General features: G+C 38.6%; 2 protein-coding genes across 4 annotated transcripts; both read left to right on the top strand.

Annotated features, from left to right (window-relative positions):
* Nucleotides 1-7750: 7750 nt before the first annotated feature.
* LOC122671503 (pre-mRNA-processing factor 17-like) lies at nt 7751-12347 on the top strand. 3 transcript variants are annotated; one of them, XR_006334357.1, is made up of 3 exons: nt 7752-9617; nt 11368-11870; nt 11984-12347. XR_006334357.1 is itself a non-coding variant. In XM_043868753.1 (2 exons), the coding sequence occupies exons 1-2, from the start codon at nt 7843-7845 to the stop codon at nt 11372-11374; spliced, it is 1782 nt and encodes a 593-aa protein (XP_043724688.1). In that variant the 5' UTR covers nt 7752-7842; the 3' UTR covers nt 11375-11899. The 3 variants fall into 3 exon arrangements, 2 of the variants coding, with proteins under 2 accessions (XP_043724690.1, XP_043724688.1); XM_043868753.1 differs by lacking the exon at nt 11984-12347 and having other exon boundaries at nt 11368-11899; XM_043868755.1 differs by lacking the exons at nt 11368-11870; nt 11984-12347 and having other exon boundaries at nt 7751-9621.
* A 2575-nt stretch (nt 12348-14922) lies between these two features.
* On the top strand, nt 14923-22614 carry LOC122671505 (dual-specificity RNA methyltransferase RlmN). Its single transcript, XM_043868759.1, has 8 exons — nt 14923-15166; nt 15286-15359; nt 15453-15653; nt 15822-15952; nt 16057-16165; nt 17433-17624; nt 17714-17850; nt 22030-22614. Exons 1-8 carry the CDS (start codon nt 14950-14952, stop codon nt 22304-22306), a joined length of 1338 nt encoding a protein of 445 aa, XP_043724694.1. The 5' UTR covers nt 14923-14949; the 3' UTR covers nt 22307-22614.
* Nucleotides 22615-23660: the final 1046 nt, after the last annotated feature.

Genomic DNA, 23660 nt, shown 5'->3' with positions numbered 1-23660 from the left:
TGCCAGCACTCTCAGACAGAGAACTTTCTCCCTTAAAATTCATGGAAACTTTCAAGAGATCGTAGGGGAGCACATGTCATACAAACCTCAAACCTCAACCTCAACAAACAGAAAAGGTTCCATTTGTTTTGACGTAAAATGTTTTATAGTTTATAGGCATAAAATGTAAAGAGGTACGTACGACCAGCAATGATGTATGGGGCGGAATGTTGAGTAGTTAAGAAGTGTCATATTGATAAGCTTTGTGTACCAGAGATGAGGATGTTAAGATGGATGTGTGGTAAAACAAGGAAGGATAAAGTACGGAACGAACGTATTAGAGCAGATGTGGGAGTCGCCCCGATCAGTGACAAGCTATGAGAGAGTCGTTTAAGGATGTTTGGTCATATTCAACGGAGGCCTAGGGATGCCCCAGTAAGGAGGAGTGATATGATCCCGATTGAAGGAGCTAAAAGAGCTAAGGGCAGACCTAAAATGACCATAGAATAAGTGGCGAGGAAGGACATGCACAGCTTAGGTCTTGTACCTAGTATGGCTTCGGATAAGGCCTATTGGAGGGCAAGGATCCAAGTAGCATACCCCATTTAGCTGAGATTGCCCTGTCGTGCTGGGTTGGGCTTCTTCCTTTTACTATCTTTCATCTTTCATATTGCATATTTCATTTGTCATTTTCCACTTCCCATTTTGCATATAGTGTCATATTGCATCTTTCCTCATTTTCCATTTCATCTTTCGTGTTGCATCTCTCGCTAGAACTCAGTTTTCCATTGTTGCATTGGGATCCATATAGCCAACCCTATTAAGTTGGGATAAGGCTTAGTTTGTTGTTGTTGTTATGCATAAAATAACTGGCCTCCCTATGAGTTATACATTTAACTTCTGGGTAGTGATACGGGTATAATAAACCAATCACTCAAAATGTAACATGTGAACAGTGGAGAGATGCGTCCAGATTACTATGTGATCGACGTATTATTTTATAGGACTGTTGTACGACTAGCTATGATGTATGGGGCAGAGTGTTGGATAGTTTAAAAGTATCATATTGAGAAGCTCTGTGTGGTATAGATGAGGATGTTAAGATGGATGTGTGAAAAACTATGAAGGATAAAATAAAAAATAAATGTCTTAAAGCTAATTTGGGAGTTGCCTTGATTAATGACAAGCTTCGAAAGAGTCGTTTGTGTTGGTATGGTCATATCCAACAGAGGCCTATGACTTAGTTAGTAAGTTCACGTATTATATGCATATTTGAACGTTTTATTAAAAAAAGAATGTATTTTATCGTATTCAATCATAAATCCAAAAAAAAAAAAACGTGTTTTTTACTTGGATTCGTATTTTACATGTATAATAACAAATTATACGGATACAATATTTTTTTACTTTACAATTAGTTAATGTAATAAAAAAAAGGGGTGCAGTTTTTTGTCCGAGAGTGTAGTCTACGCCAGCACTGTCATGTGTCTATCTCTCTCCTCAAAATAAGAGGGCAAAGCTGTCTTTTCATATGGAGAGGAGAGAGATAGACTCATGGGAGTGCTGGCGTAGGCCACACTCCCCCAGCAGTCCCGGACAGAGTTCTTTTTCCGTAAAAAAAAAATCGAAATTAAAAGAAACAACCCTCGCCCTTCCAATACGAACAATCGAACCCTAGCCGACACTCGACGGTGAGATAACCCCTGCCCCATTCATCTTCTTCATTCCCGATTCCCCTGCCCCTTCCTAGTCTCCGTCTCCGTTCACGGTTGCCGGAGAGATACCCCCTGCCCCTTCCCATTCTGTACTCTGTAGCTTCCTTAGTGGATGCAAGCCGTATTCTTCACTCTTCAGTGATCCGCGTGCGACGAAGGATAAGGTGGGTGATGTTTTGGTGACATTTCAAAGTGGTTTATTTCACTCTTTGATTTAATTTCATTATTCAACTAATCAACTCTACCTTTTGCAGTGGTGCGATCGTATTCCTCTGTTCCTCTTCTTCTTCTTCGTCTCCGGTAGCCAACGCCCGACGGTGAGATACTCCCTGCCCCTTCCTATTCAGTAGTTATTCTTTCTGTGTTTGCTGTAGTTCTTTTAACTCTTCTCATATTCAGTGGATGTTTTATATCATCCAGCATGAACTGTGGCTATTCATTCTTCAGCCCTGCCTTTTGTTGTTTAGTTTCTTAATATGAAATTTGAATTATTTATTGTAATAATTTATGAACTAGCTTCATCTTTTGATTCTGGAATACATGATGTATTCCAATATATTCCAGAATAAATAAAATATTAAGCAAGATCATTTTTCAAGCTTCCATTCTTGCACCCAACTTGATGATGTACCTCGACTTCCTCAGCACTATAACCATGAAGATGACTGCCATTCTGTAAAATAAGAGAGGGATAAAGCAAAGCTTAGCAATAGAAAACATGTTCTCACTTTTAAGTGAATACATCCATAGTTGATCATCCTGACAAATCTGAACACATGCACTTTGTTGAATACATCCATAGCTACATCCATTTGCTGTCATTTCTTGAAAACCAGAAATAGATTTGCAATTGAAAATGTTACATTGATCACAAATAGGAGATATTATATTGTGTTTATTTTAGTTGTGAGGTTTCTTTTTTTTATAAAATCATTGTCTATATGCTATTATTTTGTCTATTAGGTGGTGAATGTCTATTACATAGTGAATATATGCCCGTATTTTTGCTCATAGAGCGGTCGTATTAAACATGTACCGTATTATTGTCGTATGCGTTTTATTATGTCGGATTATTGGAAAGTATTATTGTCGTCTGATCCGTTTACTTGCCGTACGTATCCGTAGCTGTTTGATTGCCGTTCCCGAACTTACTAAGGTAAGAGTAGCTTCATTTCACACCATAATCCATATGTATACAGGAATCCTTAAATCTTACCTCTCCCCCCCCCCCCCCTCCAAAAAAAATAATAATAATAAGAAATAAAATAAAATACAAAAACCCTTAAAACGACGGCAATAACGCAGAGCAGAGAAAAATAGGTCTGAGATCTTGCGGGCACAGCAGTACCGCAGTAGTACAAATTCCTGTAGGAAGCCGAATAACTTGCTTCCTTGGTACCTACGACACGCCATAGGAGCACAAAAAGCAGCTTTTGAATTACTCATCTACATCGAAATAGCATGGACGGGTTGGTTTAATCGATTCGTTGCTTCTCTTTTTGTCGGTTTGTATGTTTTTATGCTGTCCAAAGGAGCTTCTGATAATGGCTTCGCCTCTACTTATTTGTTATCCTTAAACGAGTTTCTCTTTTTAATTAGTTCATAAAGGGCTTAAAAATCTAACCCAGGTTTAGGGCTTCCAATGATTAGACAACGTAATGAAGTCATATTTTATTTACCAATAATTTTGTTTCCTTCATGGCGAGCTTGGGATTTTGGGCGTAATGATGTTTTTGTTGTGGTTGTTGGTTTTTGCTACAAAAGTTTACGACTTCGTTTGCAAGTGTTACTCTTCATTGAAGCATCCGTGGGATGGATTTGTCGTTGGATTTCTTGTTTATATATCTTATGAGCAAAGCTCCGATTGGTTACCAAGGGAAATGAAGGGAGGGGAAGTGGAATTAAATCAAAACTAAAATGGAAACTTTTGTAATCATTACCTATTGTGTAACTACTTGGCTGTGCCTCTTTCTTGAGATTCTCCTGACTTACTGGGCTGTGCCTCTTTCCTCTTACTTCCATCTTTTTTTTTCATGACCTCAATTTTCCCTACTTTGTTTTGTTGGATCCATGTAAGCCGACCCCATTAAGTTGGGATAAGGCTGAGTTTGTTGTTGTTGTACCTATTGTGTAATTACTCAACTATTCAAAAATTTGTGTTTTAACTTTACTTTGCAACCAAATATTACATCTAAAAATATAATTACCAAATATAATAAGAGTTTTAAGTGGGCTACACAATCATGATTACAATTTTTGTTTTCTTTTATAAACCAATTCCCCTTCCCTTCCCTCCCTTTTTTTTCTTGCAACCAGACAGTGACCAAGTGTTTTCCAGCAGCAAAGAACCCTACAACCAGTCCTTAGATGAGACGAAGAAGAGAAGAAAGGAGAGAGGTGATTGAGGGGGAAGAGAATCCCATATACCAAGATAGGTTTCAGTGTGAAGTCCTATCGTGGTAAATGACAATGTATTTATAACGACAATCAGATCCCATGTAGGAATCCTACAAGTATACAACTAATTATAAGTAAAGAAGTAAACTAAATAGCTAACAACTCACTAAACCATACTCTAACTCTACTACCAAACTTATCCCATGATAGGGACACTCTCCCTATTGTGGTTAACCGCTGATTAACACACGAACACAGGGTTAGACCCTTGTGGTGGTACATATCTTAACACCCCCTCAAGCTAGAGCGTATAAATCACCGATGCCTAGCTTGAAGCAACCCTTCTGGAAAGTAGGGCTAAATAGAGGTTCTTGGTAAACATATCACCCAACTGATCTGTAGAAGAAACAAACATAGTAATAATCAACTTCTCTATAACTGCACTCCTCACAAAGTGACAGTCAACTTTCAATGTGTTTGGTTCTTTAATGAAATACCAGATTACTAGCAATGTATATAACAACTTGATTATCACAGAACATCTTCATGGGTTTAGTAACTAGAATTCCCAACTCCTGAAGCAGCGACTTCAACCACATCAATCGGCTGTAGCATGAGCCATAGCCCCTATATTGAGCTTCAACACTAGATCTAGCCACAGCCGTTTTGCTTCTTGCTCATCCATGTGACAAGATTGCCACCAATAAATGTACAGTATACTATGGTAGACCTCCTATCACCATCGACACCTGCCTAGTCTGCATTAGAATACCTGACCAGATCAATATGTTGGTGAGGTTGCTAAATAAACCCCTTACTTGGAGCCCCTTGAGATACCTTAGTATTCGACATGCTACCACCCTGTGAGTTTTTTTTGGTTACTCCATAAATTGACTATTAACTCCAACAGAAAAAGATATGTTCAGTCTAGTAACCGTAAGATAAATGAGTTTCCCAATTAATTTTCTGTATCGGTGCATGTCATCAAATTCTTCACAATCACTTGTCCCAAACTTTTGGTGTGGATCGATAGGAGTGTCGGCTGGTTTAGAGGCAAGCGTACCAGTTTTAGACATGAGGTTTAATACATATTTCCTTTGTGTTAGTTTGATACCTCTCTTACTTCGTAAGACTTCAATACCAAGAAGAAACCTGAGAGTACCCAAGGTTTTCATCTGAAAATGTTGATGTAGATAAGATTTTACCTCTGCATGCCAGACACATCATCCCCAAATATGATAATTTCATCAATATACACGACCAAGACAACCATTTAGAATCCCAATGCCGAATAAATACAGAGTAATTGGAATAATATTGTGAAAATCCACACCGAGTAGCAATTGAGATGAACTTGTCGAACCATGCTCTATGTGACTGTTTTAAACCATAGATTGCCTTGTGTAACATACAAACTCTGCTTGAAGTATCCCCTTGAGCAACATACCCTGGAGGTTGCTCCATATATGTGGACCACCATATAAGAATGCTTTGTTAATACCCAACTGATATAAAGGCCAATTCAAATTCACAGATAAGGAGATAAGCACACAGACCAAATTAAGCCGAGCAACTGGTGAGAAAGTCTCAAAATAATCCACACCATATGTATGAATATAATAGAGCAATTTCTTCTTTGTGAGCGACTATTTGTTTCTTAATAGGCATAAATGTTTCTAACGAGCCAAATTGGTTGTCTAGACTAAACAACGAGTGTTTGAATTTCAACATAGGAAAGCAGTCATACCAGACTTGATTATAATTGCTTGAATTTTGTCTACCGGTGTAGTGTTGCTTTAGCGAGCTAGGATTTTTGTTTTCAGTGAGGATGCGCTTTTATTTGGGTTTGGTATGTGTGAGCAAGAAGCCTTTGATAACTTTTATGGCTTTGCATTCCTCAAATTCTTTTGTTCTGTTGCTTATGTCTTTAATTTACTGGTGCAGATGTTGAATCATGGCATTACTTTTTTTCTTGGTTTTAGCTTAATTTTCTAGGTTAACGGGTCCAGAATCACAGGCTATCATTTCAGATCTGATTCCGATCTGAATCGGATGGAGATTCTGGCTGATTCTTCCAATTGATCTGCAAATGGGGATTGGCCCAAATTGGTCAACAAAATCATACAAATTTTAAGTTGGGTTCACCTTCTCCAACTCCGACGAGTCTTTCTACTTGTGTCATTGACCCTCATCCTCAAAACCAATGTCCACGTCTTGAATCTAATCAAAGCCAAGCTCACCTTATCTGGGGATTCAACTTTCATGATTTCAATGTGACTTGGGATGAGCATGCCCCGGACTCAATTGAGCTCTTGAGATGACAAGGTGTGGATTTTCAGAAGCATACTCTGTGTATGAATTTAGAAATCTCAACATCAGCCATGAGAGGAGGAGGAATAGATTTTAGATAATGAGAGTTCAATTCTTCATTGTTGTAGAAAACAATCATGGCTTTATCAGTGGTTAAATTATTTGAACTTCTACTCCATAGTTCTGTTCGGATACGCTCTCACTCTTCTCAACTATTGTTTCATACTCCAAAGCCCTCATTTTTACGTATTCAGACCCTTATCTTCTTTGTCTGCTTCTTCTACTATGAATGCTTCTGAAGGGGCCACTTTGACAATGGGAGAAACACTAAGAACAGAAGGTACCTATGGGACGATGAAACCCATCAGAACAAGTCAAAACACACAGCCATTTCTCAGAAACGTAGGGATCCTTCCTCTCCTTGCCTCTACAAATGGCCCTCTCAAACTCTCTGGTTGAAGCCGACACCGAAACTGATGGCAGAAGGAGAATTTTGCTGATTCTAAGATGTGGCCTCAAGAGGAGGGAAGATGGAGCGGAGAGTTGGTATTTTGATGGAGAACGTGGGAGAAGTGCAATTGAGAGGATCCGTCATTGGTTGCGGAATTTAGTGTTAGGGTCGGATAATGAGGAGGGGGAGGGCTTTTTCGAAGGAGGATGGTTTGAGAGTTGCAAGAATCAGATGGATGGAGCCAATCCGGATCAGATTGCTTGGTCCACCTATGTGCCCCAAGATTCGCCCAAACTCGGGATTGGGAATCCCAATTCTGATTCAAATCAGCTGATTCAACTGATCTAATTTCGAGTTTTGAAATCATGTTAATTTCATACCAGAATTTTTTTTCTTGTTTAATTGTTTTACAGGACTGGCCAATTCCAATTCCAATCAGCCGACTCGACTGATCCGATTCCTAGTTTTAATATCATGTTAATTTCATTCCAGATTTCCCTCGTTGTTTTACAGTGGAAATAGTAGCATCAATGAGAGTACAACCAAATAAAAGAAGAATTTTTCTCGTACTTCAAACGTCTTTCTCAGACAAATCTTTGAACTTTTTCTTTTCCAATGATGACAAGACTTGGGCAAAATAGTTGCAAGCAAACTAAACTGTCCTCTGTTGTGCACTTGATGCATACTTGCTTTTGCTTGCAACCAGATAAAAGAGGAAAATTTCTCTTACTTCAAACATCTTTCTCAGACAAATCTTTGAATCTTTTCTTTTCCAATGATGACAAGACTCGGGCAAAATAGTTACAAGCAAACTAAACTGTCTTCTGTTGTGTACTTGATGCATACTTGCTTTTGCTTGTCTATTAATCGTACTGATTTTCCTTCCTTTTGATAATATTGTATTCCCTATATTTCAGGTATAAGAGCAAGAGGCCATGCTATTTCCCGCATTCATAGCCTCTGACATATACTGAACTTGGTGAAGCAGCTATGGATTTGCTTCAAAGTTATGTGGAGAAAAGTGATGATGATGAAGGACAAAAACCAACATCAACATCATCTGCTCCTTCGTCACCAGACTCATCTCCTCCTCGAATTTCTTTACCTTCAAAAACCTCAGCTCCAAAGGTTGACGACACCATGCTCGCCCTCACAGTTGCCAAGACAAATCGAACGCTCCATAAACCAATTGATCCATCTCAGCATGTTGTAGGTTTCAACCCCACATATGACCAGCTCTGGGCTCCGATTTACGGTCCAGCACACCCCTATGCAAAGGATGGCATTGCCCAGGGCATGAGAAATCACAAGTTAGGATTTGTGGAGAATGCAGCAATAGAACCCTTCATCTTTGACGAACAGTATAATACCTTCCACAAGTATGGATATGCTGCTGACCCTGCCGCATCATCAGGGAACAATTATGTTGGTGATTTGGAGGCCTTACAGAAAAACGATGGTATTTCTGTTTATAATATTCCGCAGAATGAACAGAAGAAGCGAAAGCTTGAGAGAAAGAAAGAATTGAAGGAGGATGAGGAGCTTGATGACTCAGGTGGTGATGTTGATATGTCTGAGGTAGACAACCCCGCTTCAGAAGAGTGGCTAAAGAAGAACCGGAAGAGCCCATGGGCTGGGAAGAAGGAAGGATTGCAGACAGAACTGACAGAAGAGCAGAAGAAGTATGCAGAGGAGCATGCAGAGAAGAAGGCTGAGAAGGAGAGGGGTGGAGGAGGTGATAAGGCTGAACATGTCACAGATAAGAGTACTTTTCATGGGAAGGAGGAACAGGACTACCAGGGTAGGTCCTGGATTGCTCCTCCAAAAGATGCCAAGGCCACAAATGATCATTGTTATATACCGAAGCGGTGGGTTCACACATGGAGTGGGCACACAAAAGGTGTATCGGCAATTCGGTTCTTTCCAAAGTCTGGACATCTGCTCCTCTCAGCAGGAATGGATAACAAAGTCAAGATATGGGATGTTTTCAACTCAGGAAAGTGCATGCGGACATACATGGGCCATTCAAAGGCTGTTCGTGACATCTCCTTCTCAAATGATGGGTCAAAATTTTTGAGTGCTGGTTATGATAAAAACATCAAGTATTGGGATACAGAGACTGGGAAGGTGATTTCGACATTTTCCACTGGGAAGATTCCTTATGTTGTTAAGCTCAACCCAGATGATGATAAGCAGAACATCCTTCTAGCCGGAATGAGTGATAAAAAGATTGTCCAGTGGGATATGAACACTGGACAGATCACTCAAGAGTATGATCAACATTTGGGTGCGGTAAATACTATTACATTTGTGGACAATAACAGGAGGTTTGTTACATCAAGTGATGACAAATCCCTCCGTGTGTGGGAATTTGGAATTCCTGTTGTTATAAAGTACATCAGTGAACCTCACATGCACTCGATGCCATCAATTTCCCTTCACCCTAATTCAAATTGGCTTGCTGCTCAGAGTTTGGATAATCAGATTCTTATCTACAGCACAAGGGAGAGGTTTCAGCTCAACAAGAAAAAGAGATTTGCAGGACACATAGCGGCTGGTTACGCCTGCCAAGTCAATTTCTCGCCAGATGGACGGTTTGTCATGTCAGGTGATGGCGAGGGAAAATGTTGGTTTTGGGACTGGAAAAGTTGCAAAGTCTTCAGAACTCTAAAGTGTCACGAGGGTGTATGTATTGGCTGTGAGTGGCATCCACTGGAACAAAGTAAAGTGGCAACCTGTGGCTGGGATGGCATGATTAAGTACTGGTAATAATCTTCTTCTTTAAATGGAAGGCAAAATCTCTTACATAATGACATAACAACTAACTTGTTTCTAACCTTCTGTTTTATTAGTTGGCAACTCGTCTATTAATTGTTTGCTTGCTGTATTTTGGAATTTTGTGCATAAATTGATGTGTTAAACTTAATCCCATTAACTGGTGCTTATCCCAAAAAATAATCATTTAACTGGCATGCTTACATGGGTAAAGGGTCTAGGTTAATTTCTTTGGGTGGTGCTTTAATGATACTCATACTCTCAACCAGCCAGTGAGTCTATGTATTATTGGGTTCTAATGACCATGCCAATGAAACAAGTGTGTTTCAACAAGCTAATTCCAACTTCTTCATTTCACATGTGCTGGTCTGCTTAATATCTAGTGTCAACTATTTTAACTGCTTGATTATGAATATTGGAACTCAGAAACTCTAGACTAAGCCTTACCCAAAGTACAACAACAGCAACAAACTCAGCCTTATCCCAACTGAATGGGGTCGGCTACATGGATCTGTTCAAAACAGAGTTGTTAAAAAAAAGCGAAATGAGAAAAGAAAAGAAAAGAAGTAAGAGGAAAGAAGAACAGACTAAGAAGTCAGGAAAATCTCAGCTAGATCGGGTTGGCAACATGGATCCTTGCCCTCCAATAGGCTCTATCCGAGGTCATACTTGGTACAAGACCCAGACTACTCATGTCATTCCTCACCTCTCCAAAACTACATGAGTCTTACCCAAACTACTTGGAGTAAATTACATGAGTCCTGAATTGGAATATTGTTCAAAATGCCTGGTGAAGGGTTTTTATGGCAGCTTCCTAAATGGCATAACCCTTCCACATTCCGTCTTACGACCTGCTGTGGAAAAGCACCGGAGTCTTACAAATTTATTGTGAAACATTTGACTAAAAATTATGATAATAGAGTAAATTCAAACTGAAACTGTGACTGTTATGAGTAGTTTGACACAATTAGTTGAAACTAGCTTCATGGAGAATCTTTGCTTCATATTATGGGCTTTTTGGGATTATGTGGAGAAACCAGAATAGGTTTATATTCCTATGTCTTCCTTTGCTTTTTGTCTGGTCATTTGATGGTAGGATGATATATATGCATAAATGGGTCTTAGCAAGTGACAACGTGGATTAATGTGTGATGCTGATTGAGGTTTCTCTTGATACTGCTTAAATTTACTAAAATAAATTTATTTTGGTACATTCTACATTATAACCGTTAATCCGGATTCATGTTGATTTTCATATGTACCTTGGTGGTGTACCGTTATCTTTTTGCCTATAGGTGTTGTCCCTGCCAATTATATTTACTTGGATAGGTAGTGGATGGGATTTGGTTTCTGTTTTTTAGCTTGAGTACTGATAATTAACCTCCATCTAGCCTCCTTCAACTATTCCTTTTAGCTACCTCGCCCATGCTGATTTTTGTATCGGATCTAATGGGGCTGGTATTGATGTCTAATGTAAATTTCAGCTGATAGTTCTTTCACTTGTTATAGATGCATGATGACCACTGATTGTACCTCACCCCTGAGAATTAGCATCACAATCAAATGCCAGAATTAAATTCATGCATCTATTCTGAAACATCTACTCAGATTGAAGATATTCATGTTTCATGTTTAAATCTTGTCCATTATAATGGAAGTACCTTTGTTGTGAGAGAATGTTAGATTCCACTAGGGAAGTGACTTGATGGCTATTGATTGCTGTTTCTCTTCTCTCTGCAGGGATTAGCCAATTTCAAATGATGTCCTGCCAGGCCCCTGTATCATTAGATTAACTTCGTCCCGGACAATCCAATAAGAGGATAAGAGAAGGACAAGAAAGTAATATTCATCAAACTATATGCTCTTATCAGCCGAAGTTATTGTGAGATCTCTGCAAGTTTTGTTTCTCTATCAGTGATTGGCAGCATCATCAAGTAACTTAATGATAATGTATCACATCTTCTTAACCAATTCCAGGCTCCCTGTTTTTAAATTTTTTTAGTTTCTCCTGTATTGGTTCCCCTTGAAATTAGGTATATAAAGTTCAATGTGATCTCTCTCTCTCTCTCTCTCTCTCGTGTTTGTGGTCTGATACACTCAAAATGCTTAGACGCAATCAGATGACACGTGAGGATTTGTGTATGGCAAGTCTTCCAGTGGGAATGGTGGAAATCTTACCTTTTGCTATACTTGATTAGACAGTAATGATTGGAGCAATGTTTTTCAAGATGCATTTTTTATTAGTATTTATGCTGTTCTTCTTGCTAATTAACTGCAAGTAAGCCCCCTCCCCATTGTTATTTTACCCTTTGTCTGGATATATATTATTTGATCTTGAATGGATCAACTGCTCCAGTTTTCTTGACATGTGGTTGCACAGAGGAAATGCAGAATGTAATGGTTGGAAATTGGTGCTGGGAAGACATGTTTAAGGTGATATTCTTCTTGTACAAATGCCCAGGAGATCCAAGGATATGGCTTTTGTCGGTAGCTGCCCACCTAGTGCACTGGATGGATTCAACCTTAATTCTCCTACTATTTGTGGATATGTCTGACTTGTTTGGAATTGGAAAACTGCCAAGCTTGCCTTGGTTCCTATAGAAGGTTTGTGGAGTGTGATCTCCTTTCAAGGTCATAGGTTATGAGGCCATCTCCTTTGCTCTCCTCTTAATCATATCGTTGTCTTCGTGATATTGACAATTTTTAGTGGATTTGTGCATGGGAAGGTTTGTTTCTATTGGTATGAATGTGAATTTTTTTTGGGGGGTTGATATGATATTAATATCTGTGAAAGGGGATTCAGCAATTTCTTGATGTTATGTCGTAGCAGTCCAAGTGGTCCAATATGGTGAAATGTGAATCTTGCCAAGCCAACCACTAAATAAATAGGAGATACCTGCTGTTAAATTTTATGGGCGATCGCTCCTCCTCATCCACTGGATATTGGTGTATTTATATTGTGTTTTGGGAGCAAGTTGTGTGAAATGATTTTTCTTGAATTTGGTTCCTTCATGTGGTTTCAGGTTTTGTTTAGGAAGCCTACCATTAATGTTGGTACTGCTTGTCCTCCATTGTATACAAAGATATGCAGCAGACTACTCCTAACCCTTATGATTGTTCAACTGATTTCCAAATGGATCGAGTCTAAGCTCTTATTGCCCAATACTATTGTAAATGATCCTTCCGCGGAATGTTTCCTATCCTTGAATGAGTACCACGGGGCAAGGGCTATCATCTGTAGATTATCCCTTTCTGATATGTGATAACAGTTTTAACCCTTCTATCGGCGAAGCTGGGTGGGCTTCTGTTTTGTTGTTTAACTCGATAATTATTTGCAACTATGAAATATGGTTTTCCAGGGAGCGCTCAGGAGTCAGGAAGCCAGATGACTTTGCAGGGTTTGCAAAGGTCAAGGGAGCAGCGATTTGAGAGACTAGAGATCTGGACTGATAATACTGAACTAAAGGTGTGGCTTCTGCAGGGAACCAAAACGTTTTGGCCTTTGGAGCTGTTTTCCAACTTGTTGGACATTTGTACTCTTATGAATTCTGTTCGTTTTGTATTTATTGTTAAGAAGGATAAGCATTATATTTCTGGCAGTGTTCTTGGGGAGGGGAGGTGGAGGGAATCTCCTACGCCTCACCAATTGTAGGATGGAGAAAATAATTAAAAAAAAAAAAACCCATATGAGAGGGTGTACTGAACATTGGTTGCAAGGGAAAACTTTTGCCAAGAAATTTGCATTTTTTTGAATGTATTTTTTGGGGAAAGGCTGGGCACATCGCCTGTATACTGTAAGCAAGCGTCCTCTGTGTGTGTCTTTCTTTCCCCCCCTTCTTTTGAAATGACACCCTGTCTTTTATGAATAATGCCCCGTCCTACACCTACATTGGTGTCGCGGCTGCCGCCCGCTAACTTACCGCAGGCAGGCGGTCCCTATCCCTCTCCCATATATATTTTTTTTATGCAAATCTAATTCTTTATATAAGTATTAAACTCCATAAATTTGTAGTTTTGCAAGCAAAAGAAAATGTGAAACCAATTTTAAAGAAAAAGGGAAACTTTTGGAATTATAGTTGTTTAACTAACGTAAATTCTTACCAAACTTGGTAATTGAAATCTTTTAAGCGGAATATTATTTTCTTAGTTAAGTCCAAGGCATTTAGATGAATGGGGTGATTTGAGTTTTAAAAAAAAATCAGGGGGTGCTTTGAGTTTTGTTTGAAAACCAGAGGTGACGTGTAATTTATCCAATAAATTTTAAAACTAAGAAGAAAGAAAAGAATCACATTGTCCGGAACAAGAGATCTAGTGCCCACTTGATAACCTTATGAGTGTTTTTGTTCTGGTTATGTGTTGAGAAACAACAAAACAGTTTTTTCATTTTCTGTGCTAAGAAATCGTTCTTGTCCTGCTTGATAAATTTATTCTTGGAAACAAGCAAAATTCTTTTTTTTTTTGTTTTAAATTAACTAAAGGATATGTTTGGCACACTTTTTCAATTTTACAAAAGAGCATAGTGAACGAATATAGAAGTTTTTATCGGACACACTTTTCCAATTTTCAACCAAGAAACAACAGAACATGTTGAATATGTTTTGTCAAAAATCTTCCAGAGAGCATAAATTTTGATTTATGTTTTCAAAAATAGTCACAAAAAAAACTTCGGTATCAAACGATTTTTAGGTGTTTTTCTATTTCTCATAACGGAAAAACATCAAAAACTATTTCTTGTAAGGTTATCAAGCGGGCTCCTAGTTTTCTATCCTTGCTCGCATAGCTAATTTATGAGCTATAGAAATATGATCCCTAGCCCCTACCATGTTTTAGCAGACACACCATAGGAAACATGTTAATTACAAACTTAATATCCAAAAGTATTGTAAAGAGTTACCAAGGCCAACCATACAAACTCTAGTCCAACCAATCAACTAAACTTTGGCAGTCAATCCAAATGTCTACGATTGCTTCCCCATATGAAAAGACATTTCTACAACTCTATCTCATTGTTTAGGATAGGAGAGAAATAGACATATGCAATGCTGGTGTAGGCCACACTCCCACACAGAAAATTACTTTGCTAATTTTTGTTTTTTTGATAAAACTATTTCCCTAATTTGGGCTCACTCCAACTGTCGCATGGAATGAACGAAAAAGGCCAAAAAACTGCCGCATGGAATGAGTCCGCCGGAGGCCGATTCGTGCCATACGGCTCAATACCGATACCTAAAACCTTCGTAGCGGTTCGTGCCCCCACCCTGGAAGGTTAGAACCCTATATGAGCTTCCATTATAGCGTTATCCACACATTTGTGAGATACCAATGGAGCTGAGTCGTAGATGGGTGAGGCAAGCGAAACCCCACTGCTTCTACTCGGTTGTCACGAAGCCCCCCATGGCATCGACGGCTCCGACGACTTCTTTGTCAGTTCCTTGCTATAAACCTCATCTCATCTCTTTCTTCTCTCCGTCTCGCCGCTCCGTGTCAAAGACTAGTTCTTCTTACGCTCCAATTGTTCATTCACATGGCTCAGAGACTGGTAGGATTTCTCTTAATTGAGGTTCGATTTGCTGAAGCTTTAATTTTTGCAAATTATTTTCCTCATTTTTAATTGTGAGTCGTCATCTTTCTCTCACTTTGGTTTCTCCTGCTTGCTAGCAATTGCGAACAACAACTCAAATTCCAACTCTTCGAAGGTGCTTCTGAAAGGAATGAAATACGATGAACTTGAAGTATGTGTGGAGTATTTTTGTTGTTCCTCTAATCCATTTCATGTGCGGCTTTTATAGTGATAGATTTTACTGTGAAAACCTATGCTTGAACAGAATTGGGTGAAGTCACATGGATACAGGCCTGGCCAGGCTTTAATGCTATGGAAGCGCCTTTATGGAAACAACATCTGGGCAAATTGTGTTGATGAATTGGAAGGGTTGAATAAAGATTTCCGGAAAATGTTGGGCGTATTTGCTGAATTTAAGGCTCTGTCTCTGAAAAAGATTCTTACAGCAGCAGATGGAACTCAGAAGGTACTTTCCTCCCACTCTTTGTGATTGTCTTGTTTCTCAGGATCCGATTAAAGCTGATGTAAAACAATCATCGTTTGAGTCTGAAAATACTTGCATATTTGCCTTCTGGAAGTTATTTCCACTGTATAAGAATATTCTCATTGATTTGATACTCACAGGAGGTTTCAGATTCTATTCACATTGGATGATGGATTGGTGATAGAAACAGTTGTAATTCCTTGCAAAAGAGGGAGAACTACTGTTTGTGTCTCAAGTCAAGTCGGCTGTGCCATGAATTGTCAGTTTTGTTACACTGGGAGGCAAGCTCTTATCCTTGACATATGAGCATTTCGGTTTAAAATATTTCCAAGTTTGGTGGGCTTGATTGGTTGCATATGGTATGATATTTAAATGCATTTTATAGGATGGGCTTACGGAGACATCTTACTGCTGCTGAGATAGTGGAGCAGGCTGTATTTGCCCGGCGTTTGCTCTCAAGTGAAATTGGTTCTATTACGAATGTTGTATTTATGGTGAGTATATCTGTTTTGCTGAACTTTTGATCAATTACTCCGTGTTTGGTTGGTTTCTGGTGCAGGATCCAACTGATTTTGATGTCCCACCCCCAAGGCTTTCCTGAATTTGGAATACTTTGATTTACAAAATGAAATTATACATATTATAGGAATTGCCCACCTTTAACTCTAGTTTACATTTGGATCAGTTTGTTTCAACTTAAAATGCACAGAAGTAACAGAAAATAAGGACATTATTTACAGATTTTGGACTTCAAATAGTTGCCCCCACTATAAGGCTTTATGCTCCTCCTTTTTTCACTTCTTTCTTGTCATATTCTGCTCATATTACATTGAAACAAATGGAGCATTTAGGAAAGTGATATGCACAAATTAAATCTTTGATTTTCTGAAGCATATTAAAAATCCATAAATCTATGGACTGTCCATATTATTGCTTTGTTTCTCATATTATGGAAATTTATGGGGGACCAGAAAGGAGAAAAGAGAAACTTGGAAGAAATCAGAGCTGCAGGGGGAAAAAGAAGAAACCGTGGAGAAGAAGAAGAATGGGGGGGGGGGGGGGAGGAGGAGTGAACATGCACACAAACTCAAATTTCAATTCATTCTTCATTATTTCCAATGGTGGGGAATTACATCATATATTAAGAGAAATAAATGACTCCTAAAAATAGGACTCACTCTCTAACTAAGAAACTTATTTAAATAAGGAAGCTAAAAACAATTGGAAACTAAATATCCTAGTAGCCAACTTCTGAAATAAAGGGAGAATAAAATAAACTAAAAAACATTATTTTCCCAAATAACATAAATTCCTAAAATCCTACTAGATCCAAAAACTCAAACTGGACCCAATTCATCTCCGTCTGGATACGCAACTGGGTTTGGGTTGGTCCAAGGTATTGCACCAGTTGGGTCGGCCCGGTCCAAGATTCTCCTGCATCAAAATTTCTGCTATCAAGAACCAAGAAACTTATTTATTAGGAAAAGCAAAAAAAAAAAACTAATTTCTATTTGAGGTTCAAAGAAATTTGAGTTCAAATACGACATGGGCTTCTACTTGCCGTAACTTGACTCACCTACTAAACGTGACCTTATCTTTTTTCTCAGAAAAGGTTATAGCTCAATGCCAAATGCTTTCTTTCCTCCTTTCTGCTTCTAATGCACCTAAGAGGTTGAGATAAGAGATAAGGAGGAATAGTTGTGTTATTGATCTGGTCGTCATTTTCTATTTGCTTAAGTGTGTGGCCAAATGAATTTTCAGGGGATGGGGGAACCACTCCACAACATCGAAAATGTAATAAAAGCTGCAGCCATAATGGTGGATGAGCAAGGCCTTCATTTCAGTCCTCTCAGGGTCACCATTTCCACCAGTGGACTTGTTCCCCAACTGAAACGTTTTCTTCATGAATCCAACTGTGCATTGGCAGTCAGTCTGAATGCAACAACTGACGAGGTATTAACAGTAATCTTTTGAGAATAGCATGTATCTGTCTTTATGTTTGCATATGTGACCCTTCCACGCACAAAAAAAATATATTGCAGGTTAGAAACTGGATCATGCCAATTAATCGGAAGTATAAGTTGGGTATGCTTCTTGAAACTCTTCGGGAGGAGCTTCGTTTCAAGCATAACTATAAAGTTTTATTCGAATATGTGATGCTTGCAGGGGTTAATGACAGGTTTGAGAAACCTTTCCTCTCTGTGTTATATAAATGGATGTTCTGATCCTGGAAAACTATTTTTGACTTTGTGAATAATTCCTGTTTTGCAACATATTGTGGATGACCATTATTCCCTTACTCATCCTCCATATGTTTGTGGTAAACCACATGATACTCAATTTATCTATCCTTATCAATGAGATCTCTTTTGCTGAATTGTTAACAAAAATACAGAAAAAAAATTCCTTTTGGTAAAGGATATGCAGCTAGCAGATATTTGCACTTGATGACAGCCAGCCCTGCGTTGTGCTTGCCATAGCATGCAATATATCTTTTCAAGTTTAACTGCCATCTGAAATTTAGATACAAAAAAATAAAATTATATATAGATTACATCTTAGAGATAAAAATACCCATATATTTATAATATGGAAGATTACATCTTAGAGACAAAAATACCCCTAGCTATAGCCGACTTAACTAGGCAGTACATAAACTTAAATATAAAACAGTAAAAAGACCAGAATACTCCCACGGTATTCTGGTGTACATTATTCAACAAATTCAACAATTTCTTTTTTATTTTATTTTGTTATGTAAATAATAAAAGAAAAGGAAAAAAAAGAAGCGAGAAGAAGAATAATGTGGCTGCAATCCTTGGGGAGTTACAACCATAAGGTTTAACTCCCCATTCTAATTCAATATATAGTAATAATGTATGTAGGGCATCCAAGGGAAAGACAAAAACAAAAAACCCCCAAAATACCCTTCTCGGGATTAGTGCTAGCGCTAATCCTGAGACTTCTGTCTTGCAACTTTCGTAACATGTTAAAGGAGGAGAATGTGCGTAATCGGATCTAATCTGTAGGTCAGAAAATAATTGACCTTTTAGTCAGGGGTACATAGGCTTTTGTCTGGTTGGATGTAGAAGTATATTAAGAAGAAAAAACTAACAGCATAAGAGAAAATAACCCAATTTTCAGTACCCCCCTAATGCAACTTAGGTTCTAAAATCCTGATGTAGGTCGCTATGGGCCCCCAAAGAACAAATAACTCAAAATTTAAGGATCAATAGCAATCTTGTAATTGCTGGAGCAATTTAGACCCTTGAGAGTAAGTGAGCAAGTGAAGGACTAAACTGTAAAAGGGATTTGAAAAAGAAAGGGGCTGTTGGCAATTAAAATGATTAGAAAAATATAGAACCCAGTTCACTAACCAGGGGCTTATCTACAGTGCTACCAGTTTACAATTCGAAGATGGTATCTCCCTTGCTTGGAACTCATTCAACCCACCATTGTAGGAGTAGATCCCTCACTGTTAGTCCTCTCAATTAGGGCAGCTATAAGGTTGGATCAACAAGCAAGGAACCAGAAGGGACTGAACCCAGGCCTGGTGGTAACTGGTAAGAACTGGGAACTGAGAACTGAGAACTGAATCTGGTTGCAGGTTATTAATCACTGGTTAGCAGAAACTGGGGGTGATGCAGGAACACTTCCTTGGACCGGGCCGAACTTGTTTGAGAGCCCCGACTGGGAACTGGGCCAGAATTGGGATTTGGGTCTAGTAAGATAATTATTTATTTATTGTTAACTATCTTGTGATCTTTTTCATTAGATTTGATACTATTTCAAGTTTCCTAGTTGCTTTAATTTCCTTGTTGAGTTAGTTTTCTAATTTGAGAGTTTGATGCAGTTGCCATAGCCTGGCTGGACCAGAATGGCCCTCTCTTTTAGATCTAAGCCAAGATGCAACTGACCCAACCCGAGTTTTTGGTCCAAAGGGGGCTGGTAGACTAAATAGGAGTGATCTTTTATTTCTTCCTTTCTTATTTGGGTAGATTACGTAGAGTTCTTTTGGTAGTTTTCTATATTTGAGATGTTGCCTAGATTGTTTAGTTTCCATTTTAGTTGGATTTCTGTTAATATGTAAGGGAGCTTTTCTTTATATTGCTGTAATACGATGAAGAGATTAGAATGAATGAAATTGTGGTGAGTTGCGCTGCTATGTGTGTTGCTGTTCTTTCCTTCTTTCCTCTCTGCTATGAGACTTTTTGTAACTTGGAATCAATAGAGCAGGGAGCTGTGAACTTACTCTTAAATTCCCAAGAGATTTAAAACCCTTGGATGGAGAACCATAGCCATTGCAAGCAAGCTCTCTCCTTCCAGCTTTTGCTGTTTCACTGTGAGAAAGAAGTACAGTTCTTCTTATTACTATTCTTAAATGCCAACTTTAAATTATCGACACAAAAGACCCTAACTATTATTACTATTCCTGTTTTATCCCTGGTTTACTTTAACTTCCAGCATTGACATTATCTTTTGGATTAATTCCTGGTTGGCCCTGTAGTCTGCTTACCTTACTCTTTAGTGACTCTTTAGGGCTTAATTTGTCACAAAATTTCAAAATTGCCATTACTTTTGGGATTGATTGAATTCTATTTTTTGGGATGGGCCCATAGTGAACCCAGTTCGGTTTTTGTGACCCGGGTTCTGCATCAGAGTTGGTTTCTATTTGTAGGAGTCTTTTATTTTTCTTTATATATGCTTGTAATCCTCATAATTGGAGTAGATTGAAGAATAGAATTGAATTGGTTTTGAGTTATTATGATGTGGCATGGCCTGCTGGCCATCATGTTCTCTCTCTCCTCTTCCCTCTTCTCTCCCCTTCCCATGCGAGACCTTCTTTTTCTTCTCTCTCATATTCTGTTGTCCTTTCTCTATTCTACCATTCCTTGTTTGTTCTAATGGTATTACAGCCCAAAAGTTTGGTTTCGATCACTCTCTTTTCTCTTCCTCTCACCTTAAGATTTAGGTTGAAGGAATCCTTACCCTAGGCAATTTGATCTCTGGAATCTGATCCCCAAACTCATTCTCTGTTGTGAAACCGAACCAGAAGTTACTGCTGGTAATATAGACCATCACCAATCTCTGTTGCAGGACTCCCTATTGATTTCCCAGTTTCTTGTTTCCGGTAGCTAACCGAGGGAGTGATTGAGCTGGGAGATGCTCTTGAAATTGCATGTCAAATAGAGATTGGTTGAAAGAGTTTTCCCAACTGAGAGTTTTCTCCTCTTCCACTGGTTGTTTGTCAATTGCTTCCAACTCTGTCCTCGTACAAAAAATATAAAAGATAGTTGATCCTGACCCACATACACCTTCCAAATTAACCCTTTAAAATTTTGGTTTATTACAAGATTGCCACTCCCGTTTGCAACTTCAATATAACTACAGAACTGCCACTATTCCTTGCATTTGAGTGGGCCCATACTCCATAGTGACCCCAACCTTAGGGTTTCGATCCAGGGATTGCATCAGGGGGATGGAAACCTGGGGTTTGAATTGCCCAGGGGAGATGATCTAACCCTCAAAGTTCCAGTCCCAATTGATTGGGTCTTAGGGAGTTCAAACTCCAATTTCAGGAACAAACAGGGAGGAAAAGAAAGGAACGGAGGAATAGTACCTGAGTTGAGAAGAGATCAAGAGCAGCAAAGAGAGAGAAGCAACAGTCAAACCACCTTCGACTTTCACAAGAACCAGTGTAAGCTCAAAATTTCATTCTATTCTCTAAAAACTGAAACTCTCAATGGACCCGCTTACATATATAACAGAGAAAGTGTCCTAATCAAACTCTTATGACTGAATCAGAGTTTGAATTGAACTCCACAACTCTATCAACATGAACAAAATTATATAAGGAAAAGGAGTTATAAAACAATTCCTTATTAACCCTATTGAACCAAGCAACTGCATCACCCCCACCCCACCCCCTCCCCCCCCCCCCAAAAAAAAGAGGCTCCAATTTAGATTGTAGTGGAAAAGTTGAATTATATTTCTGCATTCTCATGCTTCTACTAAAATCTAAGAATTCTGTTGAAAGTTGAATTTAGATATACTGGTATAGTTGCTCTATTCAGTAAGCATTTGAGTGACACAATTATTGTTTGTAATGATTATAAAAGGTTTCACTATTTCTTATCTAAACTCTATTTACAATATTTTACATCCTACCAGATGGAGTCAGTGTATTTGAATGTGGTCAATGTATACTCTTCTCTTCTCTTCTCTCCCTCTCTCTGCAAATTCTACACTTTTTAGGTTCTTTATGGCCCGAGCTTGTTATATCATTGTTCTGTCTCAACCTGCAAGTTGCTATCCATGATTTGAATTTTAATCAATGTGACAACTGTTTTTTATGCAGCATTGAGGATGCAAAGAGGCTAAGTAATCTTGTTCAGGGTATTCCTTGCAAGATCAATCTCATCTCATTTAATCCCCATTGTGGTTCCCAGTTTAAACCAACAAGTGAAGAGAAGATAATTGAGTTCCGTAATGTTCTGGCAGAAGCAGGGTGTGTTGTATTCTTGCGGCCTAGTAGGGGAGATGATCAGATGGCTGCATGTGGGCAGCTTGGCAAGCCTGGGGAGATCCAGCCTCCCCTACTTCGTGTTCCAGACCGATTCCAAATGGTTGTGTGATTGACAAAAATGACCACCCAATTGCTCCTGTGGATTACATCTTCTCATGCAGACTGCAGAATGCATTTTATTGGAATGCAGTGGTTAAGAGCACTTTTGAACTACTTGAATGTGCAAACTCACTGAGTGAGGATCTCAGCTTCCAAATAAGGGTACCCAAGTTTCAACCAGAATGGCATTTTTAACTTCATTTTTTCCCTGCTTGTACTCTGATATTATAGGGAGAGGATTTACCAAATATTTGTAGATTCAAAACTTCTTTTAACTTTTGGGTGCCAAATATTTGATTTTTCTCTCCCTCATTTTCATTTTGGTGTTTTGGTAAGAACAAATACTCGTGTTTGTGTGCGTGGGGGTTAAGTCAATAGTTTCATTTGATGTCCCAGAATTGTGATTTAATCAGCTCCCCCCACCCCCCCTCATCTGGATTGACATGTATTTATGTGACAAGAGTTCTCTTGATTAGATGCATGTCAAATTGATTACTAATTTCAATTATATGGTTCATCAAGTATAAGGATCTCTTCCTGCTGTTTCATTGGTTCAAATGCTAGTGCAGGGGCAACACGACCATGCAGTGATCTCTTGTTCAATTAATTATTATGCATTCCAATATCAAACAAGGTAGAGAAAAGCTCCCATGGCCAATGCAAATTTTAGTTGGGTAAGTTACATGTCATTTCCTGATTTTCAAATGAAAGTCGGACCACCCCCTGGATTTTGAAAAAACTCACCAGTAGCAAATTCAACATATAGGTTTGGATTTGTAAAGTGTTTTGTTAGATGTCTAATGAATGTCAACATAGTAAGAGAAGAAAATTACGCCCGCTCCCCCTTTTTCTGTGTTTTACATCAAAACAAATAGAACCCTAAGAAAAAGGAAGGCTCTTCAGAATAGGGGTTTAGTTTATGGTATCGGTACTGGTATTAGTCGTCAATTAATTTTTTGGGATTGGTGTGCGGTTTGTATGATTATACTTTCATCAAAAAAAAAAAAAATAATAATAATAATAATAAAAGCCGTTTCAAAATTAAAATACCATAAACATAAAAAATACTAAAAAGTACATATATAAATTAGATACTCCATAATATCCCATCTCGACAACCACTGCCCCAAACCCAAACTCCTTCCCTCCCTACCAAGAATTTTTTTGTTTTTTGGTAAAACTCCCTACCAAGAAATTGGTGTAAACCAGAAGGGGACGAAGATCTCATTCTGGAGGGACTGAAATTCAGGCGAATAATTGGAGAACAATTTTTTCATGCTACCATCTCCCAAGTAAAACACACCTGCGGGTTCATACTCGAAAGAATAATATATGCAGTTTCCTGTAAATCCTGGGAAGTCAAG

The sequence above is a fragment of the Telopea speciosissima genome, chromosome 8 (assembly GCF_018873765.1).
Source record: "Telopea speciosissima isolate NSW1024214 ecotype Mountain lineage chromosome 8, Tspe_v1, whole genome shotgun sequence".
NCBI classification, from domain to species: domain Eukaryota; kingdom Viridiplantae; phylum Streptophyta; class Magnoliopsida; order Proteales; family Proteaceae; genus Telopea; species Telopea speciosissima.
This window is presented reverse-complemented; position numbering and strand designations above follow the sequence as displayed.

What these genes read in the sequence shown, in the direction of transcription:
- LOC122671503 (XM_043868753.1), top strand. Translation starts at nt 7,843, where the DNA reads ATGGATTTGCTTCAAAGTTATGTGGAGAAAAGTGATGATGATGAAGGA.
- LOC122671505 (XM_043868759.1), top strand. Translation starts at nt 14,950, where the DNA reads ATGGAGCTGAGTCGTAGATGGGTGAGGCAAGCGAAACCCCACTGCTTC. An exon ending in CAGTTTTGTTACACTGGGAG is followed by an intron (nt 15,953 to 16,056) that starts GCAAGCTCTTAT and finishes TGCATTTTATAG; the next exon opens with GATGGGCTTACGGAGACATC. An exon ending in TGAATGCAACAACTGACGAG is followed by an intron (nt 17,625 to 17,713) that starts GTATTAACAGTA and finishes AATATATTGCAG; the next exon opens with GTTAGAAACTGGATCATGCC.